This window comes from Phalaenopsis equestris, unplaced genomic scaffold (assembly GCF_001263595.1).
Source record: "Phalaenopsis equestris unplaced genomic scaffold, ASM126359v1 Scaffold000081, whole genome shotgun sequence".
In the NCBI taxonomy this organism is placed as follows: Eukaryota; Viridiplantae; Streptophyta; class Magnoliopsida; order Asparagales; family Orchidaceae; genus Phalaenopsis; species Phalaenopsis equestris.
Genome location: NW_018164523.1, coordinates 531281 through 547623, shown reverse-complemented (window position 1 = coordinate 547623; position 16343 = coordinate 531281). Strand labels below are relative to the sequence as shown.

Sequence of the window (16343 nt, the reverse complement as noted above, 5' to 3'; positions counted from 1 at the left end):
CAAACAACTTAACTAAAGAAGTACAGAATGATCATTTATCCAAAAACAGCTGTCAGTAAGCTGTTCTGAATAAGCTGCCTCAAACAGATAATCTACAGATTATCAGATTATCAGAATAATCTACTTATCAACAACTGCCTTTAACAGACCCTTAAACAGAGAGAACGTAAGAAAATTTGATTTAACTTATATTTAAGGTACAATTGTTTGGTATTTGACTTGATTTAAACTTAAATTCGTCTATTAAAAGACTATCAAATACCTCTTAAGATGGTACTTCACTGCAAGTTTTATGCTCTGTCAAGTTCATTAAATTTGAATTTATTAAATATAATAAGCAATGAAAATGATGAAAATGAAGCTCACAAGAGATAACGAAATCAGTTTATCTAACAGGATTTAGAACTTAAATCCAAACATCTAATAGTATCGTTACGCGTCGGTAGGCCTCACCCCCTGCCTGCGGTGTGGCTATTTTGAAAGACGACAAGTTCGGTGGGGAAAGTAAACTGGCAGCTACCCTATTCATTGATGATGGCCGCATCCGCCCACCACAAAAGCCTGTCCTCTTCCCAGTCGCACACACAGCCCCACCCTCCTCCCAAATCCAAGCGTCGCAAGAACACCACCAACCTCTCAGCCACCTCCTCCTCCATCCCCGACGTCGTTTCCTCCAACAGCGTCTGGTGCTGCCCCGCTTTAAAGCCCCATCCAACAACCTCTTCCGCCTTTTCCTCTCCTTCTCACCATCCTCGCCGCAACTTTACTCCCACTCCGCCGCTGCCGCTCCCTCTAAACAATCCGGCCATTTCAACCTTGCCCGAAGCTGTCGGGGCTTCCCCTCCAATGGACGTCTCTCCTGGCTCGGGATACCCTGTCTATCCTTCCTGCTACAGCAAGTTCAACTCCGCGCTCAATGCCGGCCTCCTAAACCCCATGTCGCCTCCCCCTGTGGATAAGACGCGATCCAGCCCCACACTCTTCGACATGATGGCAAATGAGCAGGAATACCACCCCAGGACCGGCGCTATGCACTCTGCGGGTCAAGTCCTTCCAAACGGGAGGAACCCTGCCGTTTCTGCACAGGACCGCCAGATCCTACTCCAGGAACGCGTTGCAGAGATCCTCGGCAGCTGCAGCCCTGGCAACCAGTTCAACGATCAGGAAACTGGCGACGTTCGCCTCACTCTCAGTTCCAAGGATGGCCTCTCTGTGTCTCTCAGCGTCCACCGTCACATCCTCGTTGCTCACAGCAGATTCTTTGCCGCCAAGCTCTCTGATCGCTGGTCTAAGCAGCAGCGCTCCCTACCTCACCTCGTTGAGATATCTGATTGCGACGATATTGAAGTCTATATCGAAACTCTTCGACTCATGTACTGCAAGGACCTTCGGCACCGTCTCCTGAGAGAGGACGTTTCTAAAGTCCTTGGCATTCTTAAGGTATTTAAATAAGGAAATCTCCTTCTATTTTTGACCCATTTTCGACCTCCATTCTTGATCTTCCGGTCTAATAGATTAATATTCCTTGGATAGATTTCTGCGGCGATCGCGTTTGATGCCGGGGTTTTGTCTTGTCTGGAGTACCTAGAGGCCGCCCCATGGACGGAAGATGAGGAGGAGAAGGTAGCATCTGTTCTTTCCCAGCTCCATCTAGAGAGCTCTGGGGCCGGGGAGGTTCTCAAAAGGGTCTCCCTCGAAGTAGTCCCATCATCAGTGGAGGAAGCAAATGGGCATGGGGCTGGCGGAAACGGTGAAGAGATACTTTTGCGTCTACTCCAGGTTGTTTTGGAGGGGAAGGACGAGAAGGCCAGACGGGAGATGAAGGGCCTCGTCTCCAAGATGCTGTGCGAGAATAACAGCGGGCGGGGTGGCACCGGGGACCTTAGCAAGGAATCCCTCTTGTCCGCCTGCGAAGGCTGTCTCCGCCTCCTTCGTTTGCATCTCCTCCGTGCAGCCTCTTCCGACGTCTCCGAAGCTGCCCAGATTGCGAGGCAGGCCGATAACCTCCATTGGATACTGGACATCCTTATCGACCGACAGATTGCAGATGAATTCCTGCGAACATGGGCGGCCGAGACGGAGCTTGCTGAGGCGCACCCGCAGGTGCCCGCCATCCACCGCTACGAGGTGAGCCGAATCACATCGAGGCTGTTTGTAGGCATTGGCAAAGGTCAAATATTGGTATCGAAGGAGGCGAGGTGCCTGCTGTTGAAAACGTGGTTGGAACCGTTTTATGAGGACTTCGGGTGGATGCGCCGTGCCTGCAAAGGACTTGACCGCCACCTCGTTGAAGACGGGCTCGGCAACACTATACTGACGCTGCCATTGGCGACGCAGCAGGAGATTCTCCTTGCTTGGTTTGACCGCTTCCTCAACTCTGGCGACGACTGCCCAAATATCCAAAGAGGCTTCGAGGTGTGGTGGCGGCGGGCTTTCTGGCGCCGAAATGGAGAAACCAGTAGGCCACCCCAGCTTAGGATAACAGCTTCTTGCGAGAATTCTTCTTGATTTCTTTGGCATGGTTGCTGATGTTTTTTCAGCCTTCAGGTTCCTTTTTTCTTTTAATACATTTTTCTTTTAATGTCACAAAGGGTTTAGTTTTTTTCCTTTCTTTGTAGATTTTTGTGGGGTTTGGTTCTATTCTTCCTTTCTATATGTGGAATTGTGTGAGGTTTATGACAGGTTAGTCTGACTGTGGGTAGAAATGAAGCAGGAAAATGTGTATTCTATTAGTGTAGGAGGGAGAGTGTTTGGGAGAATGAGTTATCCAATGCTTCTAACTATAACGTTTAGAGCCTTAATTTTCATGCTTTTATTTGGTTATCTTTCACTGCTTTTCTGAAAATCTGCATTATTTTTGTAATTTGCTCTTGTGATGCAAATTTAATGTATTTGAAAGTTATCAGTGGGCACAACTGGACCTAAAATTTATAACAAATTGAATTTGGGGTAACCACGTTGATGTATCGCTCAAGCTGCTCGCCGAATTCCATTCCTCATAATTGCTCTGTTACTTGTCTTGATTAGTTTTTTATAATCTTTAATCACTAATCTTCTCTTTTTTTGTTTGTGTTTCCATCAGTGATGTTCCCTCCACATTTAAAACACGAATCAGCTCTCATCGTCGCATTAATCACCATTAGTCGAATTAGTTATTTCATTTGCTAGTTGCTAGTGGGATCTATACCACAACTGAATGGTACCTGAGGCACCGTTTTTTATTACTAAACATTATAATTTCAATAGAAGGCGTTTTCTCTCCATTTTTCTCCATCTTCTAATGAATATCGATTTTTTCCAAAATGGTTTCAACGAGAGATGGCGGTCAACATCTAGCATGCAACTGTAAATATACCTGGGAGGTCTTGCAGGAAACTTAGATTATCCTCCATAATGTTTGGATGAATTGACCATAGAGTTCCAACAATTTATCATTGAGGTTCAACAAGAGCTTTACAGTATTATAAATTGCAATCTCACTCTGCTGGTAATCACACCAGGCTATCAGGCCACCACAACAGCGTTTTGTGATTTTATTATGTGAATTTTAGGCATTCCCAATACTTGATTTTGACATACTTTGGGCTTCCTTGGTCTTATGAGGAGTGAAACTGTCGTTGGCAATGTCCATATGATGAACCATATGTTTTTGAAAGCACATATCGGCGATGATACCAGGAAGGCAGGAGTTATAATGAATTCAAGTTAAAACTTGACATTCCATTCTTTGATGATTAACTTCATATTGAGGATTGTCTTATTCTTTTTTTTTTTTTTGGTTAAGGGTGAGTATTATCTTGGTTAGGAAGAAACTGTTGATACGACTGAAATATTGTGAAACACAAGCGATAAATGCAAACATATGTGCCGTCCAGGCAATATACTGAACTGAGTGCGTGTATCAATCCCACGAGGAACGAATGAACTCCCTGAGTCTGAAAAATTCTAGTTTAACATGAATGTTTGAAATTGGGTTATTTTTGAAAGTATATAAACTTAATTTTTACACAAAGTTAAAACTTATAGTAGTTTTGGGTTTGAACAAATAATAGAAAGCGTCTCTTGAATTTATCCTATGCCGATAAGTTCCATCTAAGTAATATTAATGAAATCGCAACCCTCCCGGTTTGCAAATTTTTCTATATGATTGCATCACTCTAACAACAATATTCCTATTCTCATAGAGTAATATATATTCTAATTCTTCGACTAGTTTATTCCCTTAATACTAGATCACAACTTATTTAAACTTCTTAGGTGATCTGTTTAGTAGTAAATTATAAGCAGAATGTTAACCTATCAACTTAAGATCTAAATTACATAATCACATAACAAAATCTATACTAATTTGCGTAGAATCTAATTCACGGGAGAAAGAAATTTAGTCGTATGCATAATGGATGAACAAAACAAACATTCCATTATAGATTCATTAGTTGAAGAGTTACAACAATCTCATCGATATTCTCTACTAAAATTAGATGAAGTTACAAGAAAATTTGTGAGTTTACTCTCAGTTGGAGTACATATAATTATGCACAGAGTTGTTCTCTCTCAGGAGAAACTTTGAAGTTACAAGAGTGATTGACGGCTGCGATAATTCTTCGGCGACTCTCTCCAATATGTCTTCTTTCCTCATTGACACTTCAATGCTCAATGAGCTTCAAAGAAAATGGTCGAGGGAAAAGCCCTTCCGACTTTCAAATTTTTTTCTTCCATCGCCTCAGATCGCCACACATACAAGAACTATCATGACTCCCTAAGTCAGTTCGATCTGTGCCAAAGTTTCTCATTGATGTGCCGAAGTTCATTTATTTCTGTGTCATTTCGTTGTGAGTTCTCTACTGTTGGCTCCCTGGTGCCAATTGAAGTGGCGCCTAGGAAATATAGCGTCTTGGCGACAAGCCCTTTGTATGGCTCTTGGGAATGGTGCTTTGATGGGCGCATAGGCGTCAGTGAAGTGGCGCTTAGGCGCCAATGATGTGGTGCCCAGACGCTTGGGTGGTGTATAGGCGCCAATAAGGTTGTGCTTTGGCGCCACTCTATCTAAACTGAATTTCATCTCCGTTGGATTTCTGTTTCAATTAGCTTCTTTTTTATTTGCTCTAATATCTCTTTAATGCATCTTTAAGCTCTCATTAGTACCTGTACCCTAATATTGTATACAAAAATACCTTAAAAAATATAAATAGGGAGAAAAATAATGATGAAACCTACAAGAAAGTGTAAACAAATTATCACTTATTTCACACATGTAAAATTTCGTCAAATTTGTAATTTCAAAATCTAAAATTAGAATATTTCAAAGTGCACTGTTGGTTAGTGATTAAAGATTCAATTCTTCCTTATAATATAGTAGATATATTATAGTCAAAGTGAACTTATTCTTGCTTTAGATTGAAATTTCAATGAACACCTAATATCCCGATATGATAATAGTAATCTCATATCTATATAGTCATCCTAAATTACTTATTTGAAACTTGACTGATATAGAATTAATATTTAATAATAAAATTCAATTATCTACTCAATTAAAAAATTTTAATCCTATTACTCTCTCTTTGAATACAAAGTTTCTAGTATTAACAAGAAAAGTTATTGATCATTTGACTCAATTTTTAATCTGAGCTAATGTTTATGAAATTTTTCTCAAGCTTCTTCTCTAATGTTTATGAAATTTTTCTCATTTAATTATGAAAATTTTCCAAAATTTTTTGCTTCCTCGTTTTTTTTTTGATTTCCCATTTTCATTTTTTTTTGTTGGGTATTACTATATCCCGTTAAGCTCTTTTGATGATTTTGAATCCCAACTCTCTTTTCAAGTTAAATTTTCATTAATAGCCTAATTTAACTTGAAAGTTTGTAGTTCAGGAGATGACAACTAAGAATCAAATCTTTTAAATTAAATAGTGACTAAATTTTATAATATTAAGATATCAATTTTATATATAATGCATATTCATATTGAGATATCAATTTTAATGTAATGCATATTCAATTAAGTTTTTAGGAGTGATTTTAAAGATATGCAATTACTATCGTTTGGGATCATTTATTAATGAACTATGAATCTTTTTCAAAACTTCTAGGAAATTCATGTCAATTTTACTTATATGTTTTACTTGTTAATAGTTTTCGCTTATCCTATACCACAACTACCATCTTTATTTATGTAAATTCAAAAGTTAGATTTTTACTTATAGAGTAATATTAACTCAGACACTTCCCCCCAAACTTATTTTTGATACTATACATGTAAATACTATAGAACATGGAGATGAGCATAATAAGGTAGAACATGAATATACAACAAAAGGAAATTATACTACGAACTAGAGCAAATAAAACTTGTAAATTTGTAAATATCAATAAATATAAATATGCAAGTACGGATTCAAGCTCTAATTCATAAGCAATTCAAATTTTAATATCAAAAACTTGAAGACTGCGTGAGAGGTGTAAGTAGTTTTAGAGATTCTAACAAGCAAAAAGACATTCACAAGCACTAAAAAAAGTAAAGAAAATAATTTGGGTTACCTCCCAATAATCATTTAGTTTAGCGACTTCAACTTGATTAAATCACACACAAACATAATAAAACAAGTAATCGCGCAATCATACTTTAAGATAACGCTTGGGTTGTCTCCTAAGTAGCACTTAATTTTATGTCATCAGTTAGAAAATGTCAAATTAAGCCATAATATTTTTTTGCAGGATCAAATATCCAGTTTACTAATCTTCAATCTATCATCCAATGTTTGAAATGCCATGGAGACTCTCCTAGTGAATTTTATTGTGATCCAGCATTTTCCTCTTTTTGAAATATGAAGTCTTTCTTTTTTTATTCTCCTTTAAAATATCTTGCAACATTTCTATTTCCAATCTCAAATATTAGTCAGGGATATAAGTAGGTGGTGTTATAAGATCATGATTTTGAAAAAATCAATTCTTTAGTTTGTGCTTTAATAGTTAACTCCCAGTTTTGTATGTTAATATTTGTCCAACCAGTTGTAAGAAAAGTTCGGTCGAAAATAATTGGTATCTTCACATCTTCCTTCATATCCAACACATTGAAATGAACAGGGAAGATAAATTTAAAAAGTTTAGATAATTGTTGGTCCAATTTCTGTTTAATCAATCTTTGAGAAAAAAGTGATGTTAGTCTCTCCTATTATATTTAAGCGTTGGAAGTTTTTTTTTTTCTCAAGTCTGAGGTAAGTGTTTTTACAGGTTTATTGGACTCAGACTCTGGCTCCTCTATTCTAGGCTCCTCAAGCAACTTCCCACTCCTAAGCCTTATCACTTTGCATTGCTTCACGCTCTAGTCCTTTGGATTTATCTCTATATTGTTGGTAACGTTCCTTAGGGTATCTAGCTAAATGAGGTACCTATTTGCTCAACTTTTGTTTCAATATTTTGAATGGCTACAACAGGACTTTGAATATGATTTCTCATGTTCAGTACTACTTTTTCCAAAGATTGTTTCTTTTCTTAAAATTGGGGATTAAAAGTGAATCCAAGAGGGTATGTAAGTCTTGGGTTGCCACTACCATGGTTATTCCAATTACCTACAGGGTTGTATTGATTATTACTCTTTTGTTGATTTCATATCCCTTGGTCATTGTTATTCCAATTAAATTTTGAGTGGTTTTTCCAACCTATGTTATAAGTGCTAGAATACGGGTTATTAAACCTATCTCTTATGGCGTTCAAGGTTTTCAAAGAATTAGTACAAGAATCTTTTAGTGGTCCGTAAGTTATTTTATTACTAAGTAGAGATCCTTACATTGAATTAAGGCCTTGGTTTTCTAATTTTCTGGAAATAGCAGCCACTTGTGAGGCTAAGGTTGTTAGTACACTTGTGTCATGCACACTAGCTACCTTTTAATTATTGATTCTATTTGAAGGTCATTAAAAGTTATTAATAGTCATCTCCTCGATCAGTGAATATTCCTCCTCAAATAGCTTTGACATAAGCGATTCCTAGTTGTATTATCTATTTTTGACCTTGACGAATCGATCACCTAATTATAAAAAAAAGTATGAATTATGTAAATTTAGTAATGCGTGTTTTGCACATTTTTTAAGAAACTTTTTAAATCTCTCCCAAACTTCATAAATGAATTCACCATCTGAGTGAAAGATATGATAAAATTCCTAAGTTTGATAGTTTTTTAAAATGGGAAATACTTTGTTAGAATTTTCTGTGCAAGTTCTCTATAATTTGCTATATAGATCTAAAGACTTCAACCAAACCTTAACATTATCTATAAGAGAGAATGAAAACAACCTAAATCTAACATCATCTTCTGAGACACCATTATATCTGGAGGTCCAATATAACTCTTAGAAACTAGCTATATGAAGATTAAGGTCTTCTACAGGTGACCCTCTAAATTGATTGTTTTAGACCATCTGAATGATAACAAATTTGAGTTCAAATGCATTAGCCTAAATAGTAGGGTTATTGATACTTGTATGAATTTCATCTACTATGTGGTTGACAAATTTCTAAGCGTTCTAGGCATTCTATTCTCTTCCTGAAGGTTTGTCATCTATCCTAAATTCTTTGTTAGTTTTTTAAGTTTTATGATTTTTTTGACAGTTCTCTCCAATTCAGGGCCATATGACAAATTCAGGTAGTCTAGAACGAGTAAATGAGAAACCCTAAACTAGTGAGAAATACAATTCACAAACAATATTCATATAAAATGAAGTAAAACAATAAAAGTAGAAAGTAAAAACAGGAATAACAAAAGTAAATTTTTTTAATTTTTAACACAAAAGCATTAAACAAGCTACAAAAGAAGTACAATATTAATTTTCAAATTTAAAACTTCAAGGTTCTACTAAAATCTTCCTAAAATTGGAAATTCAACTCACTCTTCAACAACAGTACCAAAAATTTGATACGACCAAAATATTTTGAAGCACCGACGATAACGTAAGTATACATACTGTCCAAGTAGTATACAGAACCGAGACAGTGTATCGCTCTACGAGGAACGAGTGAATTTCCAAAGTCTTGAAAAGTTCTAGTTTATTGATTTTGAATCTAGCAAGAATTTTCAAAATTTGGTAATTTTTGATATGTATATAAACCCATTTTTTGCACAAAGTTAAAGCCAATATGAGTTTTGAGTTTGAATGAGTGATAGAAAGCTTCCCTAAGTTTATCCTATGCAAATTAGATCTAAGTGTTTTCCTTAGCCTCTCCTGGTGGTCATAAGAAAAATTGGGGTTCATATCACAGTCAGTCACCTAAATATGCAAGAACTCCAATATTTGCAAATTTCACTATATGATTGCACCACCCTAACAACAATATTCCTATTTTCCTAGAGCAGTGTAGGTTAACCTAACTGTTTCACTAGCATATTCCCATAATACTAGATCAAAATTCATTTTAACTTTTTAGTTTATGAGTGAATTATAAGCAGAAGTTTAATGTATCAATCTAAGATCTAAATTACACAATCACATAATAAAATCTATACTAATTTACGTACAATAAAAGTCAAAAAAGAATGAAATTTACATATTATGCATAACAGAAAAACACAACATTCCATTAGAGATTCAATACTAATAGAGTTAGAATAATCTCACCTATGTTCTCTACTAAAATTGCATGAAAATTTGAGTTTCCACCCACTTGGAGTACAAATAATTACGCACACATGTGTTCTCTCTCGGGAGAATTATCTCAAACTCTCACTCTTTTTAAAGGATCCCTCAAACGAAGAGTGATTGATGGCTGAAATAGTTTACAGATAACTTCTTTTGATATATGTCTTCTTCCCTTAGTGTCACTTCAAGGGTCGATGCACTTCATAGAAAATGGTAGAGGAAAAAGCCCTTCTGACTCCGAACTTCCTGCTTCTATAGCCCCGAATCGCCACACAAATATGAACTTCTGTAACTTCCTAAGTCGTTTCGGTTGGCGCCGGAGTTTCTCCTTGGAGTGTTGGAGTTCTCTTCTTTTTGTGCCGCCCTGCAGTGAGTTCCCTGTGGTTGGCGCCCCGGCTCCAATTGAAGTGGTGCTTAGGCACCCCATATGTGGTGCCTTGGCGCCAAGCCCTCTGTATGACACGTGTAAGAGGTGCTTTGATGGGCGCATAGGCGCCAATGAAGTGGCACCTAGGCACCTGTGTAGTGCATAAGCGTCAACACGGCGGGGCCTTCGCCCCACTCTAGCTGAACTAGATTGCTCTCCGTTGGGCTTGTGTCTGAAATAAGTTCCTTTTGATTTGCTCCAATACTTCTTTAATAAATCTTTAAGCTCACATTAGTACCTGTATCCTGCTTTTGCACCCAAAAATACCTGGGAAAATATCAATAGGGAACACATAGTGAAGTAACATGCAAGAATGCTGAAACAAATTATCACATATTTAACACACTTCAATAGTCCTGGCATTCTATGTCTATATGAATATTTCTCCAGCAAAGCAAGCTTGATGCATAGTCTGGAAATTGAAATATGGTAGGAGCTTGGTGGATTCAGTTGACTCAATTCCTGACAAGAGAAGAGAGGAATAATGTGAAAATTGGCTGAGAATGAAGCAGCTTCTGCCAGGATGATTTTCTTCTTTCCAGTTATGAGCAGATGATGTGCATACACTATCAATGGTTGGCTGCAAGATTCTTGGAGTGTTAGCTGTTACACTACAAGTGTTCTGTAAGCTCCGTGCTAGGAGTAATCTAAATAAAATCAGCCAATAGCTACTTGCCTGTTACGTATGGGGGTTGAAAGATGCTCTTCGAGACCAACTTGACCTGAATTGTGTTTGGTCCTTATCAGAGTTTTTATTTTTTGCTCAACTCTGAATATCAACTGTGGTTTCAAGGTTCTTGATCTGCTAGCAGCTGCACTATCAGTGTTCTATCAGCTCAGTGCTTGGAATAATCTAAATAAAGCCACCCAATAACTGGTTCCCGTTACAACTGGGGATTGAAAGATGCTATTCAAGATAAACTTGACATGAATTTGGTTTGGTCCTTACTCGAGCTTTAATTCTTTTTGCATATCTGAATTACAATTTACTAATACTAATAAGTCCTTCCAAATTGCTACCTCATCAAGCATTCAAATGACACTGAATAATTCATCTGTCGAAAACTAAAGGCCTTTTAATCCCAACTCTCCCCCAAATCTAATTATTGGATCTAATGCGACGAACGTATCGACTAAACCAGGCTTCAATCATAACAATGTTTGTTAAAAACCTAGGTCATTTGAAGTACTTCCATCGTTTTTAACCCACTCATTGTTCGAATGAATGACCATACTGTTGATAGTAGCCAGCTACAATTGCTGGATAAACAATCGTACAATGAACATAGTGGAGGCTCTAGGTGATCAAGGTGAATTCTTTGTGTTTTCTAGAGAAGATAAATAGTAGCCTCTAAACAACTTGTAACTAGATAGAGACACTATTTTTTAGTTACGGTGCATAATCACTGACAGGGTGTGCGAATTACCATGTGCTCAAAGCTTTATGACTGAAAACATCAAAGGCTCCCGCACCTCAAAAAAACAATAGTTGGATTAGAAAATTGTTGAAGAGTTTGTGAAAAACTTCTACAAAGTGATGTTCTCCATTTGCAATAACTTAGTTTGCACTGTTTTTTGTGATGTTATAGAAATGGACACGTGCCATTTAATTTTGGGGGCTTTCTGTGTGATTGTTGTTCCAATGCATATTTATCCGTCTGAAAAGGGAAGATTAGGCTCTTGCTTACATCACCATTTGCCAAAGTTGATGTTACAAACAACACCACATTCATTATCTCCAGTGAACATTTGCTTACAATCTTACCAAATGGATGATAGGTTCTATGCAAATTTTGTTAGCCGTATAAAATTACCTTTAATTCAATGTCATTGAATGTGGTTGAATCTTTGTTGTAACAATTCTTTGATGTTTGGTTTGTTAAATTACCAAATTAGTTCCGTCCAATGCATACTATTCAACATCAAATAGATTTTGTTCTTGGAGTGTAATTGCCAAATCAATTGCACTATAAGAAGAGCTTGGAGCAACACCAAATCCTATAGGCCCTTGTGGTTGATCTTTTATATAAAGAACTCATTCGGCATATTCACTACCTTTATGCATACTAACTGCTCTTATGATCCAAAGAAAAATAGTGTGGTGTGCGTGGATCGACTGCTAGACAATCAATAAAATCTTGATAAATTTTAAATTTTTTGGGTACACTTTTGGAAGAAGTGCCAACAAATTCAATGACAACCATCTTCTCTGAGTTGGGCCTTTTAGTGGATATCATCAAATCCGAACATGAGTGGGAGATGAATTGAGAAAATTATTCAGGACTTGGGAAGATCACTACGAGTGATAGATATATCGGCTTGTACAATAGACTAACAGCTTCACATGATTGATAAAAATGTATTAAGCTATTCCATGGTTTTTTTCGTTGTATATATTGATGATATACTCGATTACTATGCTTTTATAATTTCTTGTTTACATCATCTTAAATTCATTTTTGACAATAGAGACCACCAGATGCAAAAAGTGATCTTTCATTGATGGCTCCTAAGTCTTAGATGCGAAAAGTAGAGAGTTACATTAGGTAGTTGACAAACAACATAAAATTTTTGTAAAAAAAATAATGACATGAATTCTTTAAATCATTGTGTAAATGCTAGGGTCTCTTGGTGGCGATGTGTTGTATTGAACATAAATAAGAGACCACCACATTGCAGTCTACTTTTGGAAAATAAATAACAGAGTAGAGGTGAAGATCCTTTGTCAATTTGACTGATTCAGTTCCTACTCTTGGTGAGAATGAATTGTCAGTTGTTCAAACTTCAGAGTGATTGGCGTATATGTTATAATTTTTGAAGACATTGATGTCTCCTGTCATATGATATGAGGCTTCAGAGTCAACTATACAAGGTATTAATTTACGTTTTTGAACAATAAGAGCATGGGGTAAGGTACTTTGGTGTGTTAAAAAAACTGGTTAGTTGCTTGGTAGAGGATAGTGGTACTTGTCCTGAACTGTAACCATGACTTAACATTTTCCATAGTGCCAAAATTTGCTCCCTAGTGAATGCATTGAATTTTGCATTGTAATTAGTTATAACAGTAGTAATTACACAGTTCTCCCTATCATGTCTTCCATTGGATGGCTTTCACAATGTAGGTTTTCTGTGTAATTTTGGCATTTTTCTTTTATATGACTAGGTTTCTTACAATGATCGCATCACGATCGTCCTTTTCTTGGCATACTATTCTAAGAGGAATTGTGAGTGTACAAGGCAAACCCTTCAACAAAAGGTGTGGTGTGTGATTAAGTGTCACATAAACTTCTTTCTATTTTCCTCCCTTCAAACTTCCGCAAATGCCCCTTATAGATGGCAGGAAGAGGTTTAATTCCATGATTCTCCCCTTAACTTCATTTAGATATTTATTGAGGCCAAGAAGAAATTTAATGTTCCTCTATGGTTCAATATACAATTCTTGTTGTAGGCCAAGAAGAAATTTAAAAAATATACTTAGACAAGGCAGAGTCATCAAAGTATTTCCATAAATAAACCTCGTGATTGCAGCCAACATGTGAGAGCATTGAATATTGATTACCACTTAATTCTCCTTGTTGTAGATCATTTAGTCTGCTCTCAATCTAAATAACTTTGAAGAGTTTGCAGTGCTAGAATAGGTTTCACATGTAGCCTCTCATATTTTCTTAGCTGTCCTATTGAGCATGAAATTTTCTAAAATCCGCATGGTCATAAAATTTATTAACTATGACATGACCTAGTGATCGTCAATTTTACAAGCTCGGTATTTATAAATCTATTATTTATGGAGTCAAAATTCACTTGTGAGCTGTCCATCTTTTCCTCTTCCACTGGCGTTCATGGAGACAGATTGTGACCATTAAAAAATAATTGGTCAGTTTATGGTTAGTGACTAAGTGAGATGAGTTGTCAAGTACATTGGGTATTGAATATGTAGGTGCGGGTCTGAAGGTGGATTCAAGGAAGATGATTGTGAGGCCATGCCATATTTGACAAAATGATTTTGTGAATCCCCACCCCAATTGAGAAGACCTACGCACAAAAAAAAAAATAGAGAGACTCTTAGTTTGGCTTTTTAACTGGACGAATGAACAAGAACTAGAGAGAAGTGTGCAGTTATCAATTTTTATGAGTTTAACAAGTCCAATCAATCATAGAATCTATATCGTCCTCTGCTTTATCGAGCCGAAAAAGAAGAATAGTTATGCGATTTGATCTACTCGGACTGTTCGAAGGAACAGAGCTTTCTTTTTTTTTTTTTTGGTTAAGGGGAAGTGACGAACGAAGATCACTTTGATATCATCCGTGAGAAGACGAAGCATCGACCTCGAATGGAAGAGCCAAATTGCAAATAAAAAACAAATAATGACTCAAGCTTTCGTGAGCATCATAAGAGATGGTTCGAATGACAACGTTCGATGAGATGGTTTGAGCGATAACTTCAGAGGAGACGAAGCAATTGATCATGATTACTCGTGCATATGCGAGTGTCGAATGACAACGATGGAGCTTTCTGTGGATCCGTCGTCTGTGATGAGGAAGTTTGGTTCGGCACTCTTCGACCTCGAAGACGGTGCAGAGGCGATGCAGCCTCGCGAATGAATTAGGTTTCTTAGAGTTATGATACTATGTGAAAATTCTGAGAACAATTTCTATTTCTTGCATAATAATAAATGCATCATAGTATATGTAATAGTGTGGTCGATATACCAATCCACAAATTAGGAAACTAGAAAAATAGGAAATATCTACTAAAGGAAACAAATAAATATTAGAATATATTTTTAGTGAACAAAATAAAATCCTTCCTAATAGAGTACATAGGTCGGTTATTTCCAAGTGGATGCCTCTTCTTCATTATATTTAATAAATCATACTTTAGTACAAACAAATTGAATATATATTTTTCTAAAGAACTTATGGCTAAAACCTTTTTTTTTTTCACACATTAAATCTATTTTTTTGAAGTTATGCTTTTGGTTGAAGGAATTTCCCTTTAATTGTTTGTAGTTTTGGGTTGTGGGACCCACTTCTCCAAGGAAATTGTGTGACTTATATTGGCTGGGTTGGCGGTTTGATAGCAAAAATTTTCAGCACCTCATCCCCATCTTTCTCTACAAGATAATTCGACGAATTAACCGTCTTTTTGAGCTTTTTGATCATTTTCCTTTTAAGATTAGAGCAAATATTTGTTTTGGTGTTCAAAGTAACTTCTGTATGATTTGTATTGAATCTTCATCGGGGTATTTTCTTCTAATTTTATTATGATTAATTTTCGGAATAAATTCAGAATTATCTTTTAGATTTGATTCTACTTCTGATGCGGCTTAACGTGTCATTCATATTAATTAGTATCCATGTCCATGATGATTTGCCTTTCTTCGAGGCGGTTGATGACGAGTCAAAGAACTCCATTTGAAGGTATAACAAAGTAGTTGTACATGTTAATTGGGAAAATTTCTTATTTAAAGATTCTCTGTAGCCCTAATTTGTTTCAAAGATTTTGAAAGATTTTGGTTGAGTTTGACGCTGATGGGGAAGACTTTTAAGCCTATGCTTGATTTTTTTGACTGCTAGAGTATGGGCATTGCTCGTGGTAATTTTTTTTTTAAATCTGTCATAAGGAATCAGGTGCTAAATTCTTATAATATTTTATGCTAGACATTATTTGAAGAAGATATGGATAACTTCAATTAAGCTCTGCATTCAATAAATATTATCTTCCTATGTTAAATGCATAACTCTGTAGAGGAAAACATCATTATACCTTTTGAAGTGTGTCAACGTTGGAAATCTAAATTTTAGAGAACGGTATTGTCTCTTTTAAAAATATTCCCTATAACATGTTCTGTGATGTTTACAATTAAATTATATGCAATGTTATATGATGGATTCTCAAGTTTGTGGAGGATGCTCAGATGAAAATCCTGAGATGACATCTACTTTGATCATAATATTGAATAGCCCATTTTTCCGCTTTGGATTACTTTTCCAGGTATAAGGCTTCATTACTATAATTAAAAAGTTTTATGTTCATTAGGTGCTATTTTTGGAAATCCCTTGAAAGTTGACTTAGCAACACACAACGCAGACCTTCAACTGGAAGAATAATGGGGGAAAAAGACATTACCTTGCCAATGCTAGAGGAGGTGTTGCTAGGAACTCGGAACATTGGATATTGGCAAAAGATGGTTGTTGAATATAAACCAAAGTGATGTACTAAATGTAAGATTTTGGACATAATCTTGATAACTGTTTTATTACACACTAGGAGGTGAGACCT

The 16343-nt window shown here is 36.4% G+C and overlaps 1 protein-coding gene across 3 annotated transcripts; it reads left to right on the top strand.

The window, feature by feature from the left end:
- Positions 1 to 438: 438 nt before the first annotated feature.
- Positions 439 to 16116, top strand: LOC110019829 (BTB/POZ domain-containing protein At1g63850). 3 transcript variants are annotated; one of them, XM_020717679.1, is made up of 3 exons: positions 439 to 1440; positions 1534 to 2547; positions 16101 to 16116. In XM_020717679.1, exons 1-2 carry the CDS (start codon positions 532 to 534, stop codon positions 2506 to 2508), a joined length of 1884 nt encoding a protein of 627 aa, XP_020573338.1. In that variant the 5' UTR covers positions 439 to 531; the 3' UTR covers positions 2509 to 2547; positions 16101 to 16116. The 3 variants fall into 3 exon arrangements, with proteins under 3 accessions (XP_020573338.1, XP_020573337.1, XP_020573336.1); XM_020717678.1 differs by lacking the exon at positions 16101 to 16116 and adding an exon at positions 7234 to 7416; XM_020717677.1 differs by lacking the exon at positions 16101 to 16116 and having other exon boundaries at positions 1534 to 2914.
- The last annotated feature ends 227 nt before the right edge of the window (positions 16117 to 16343 follow it).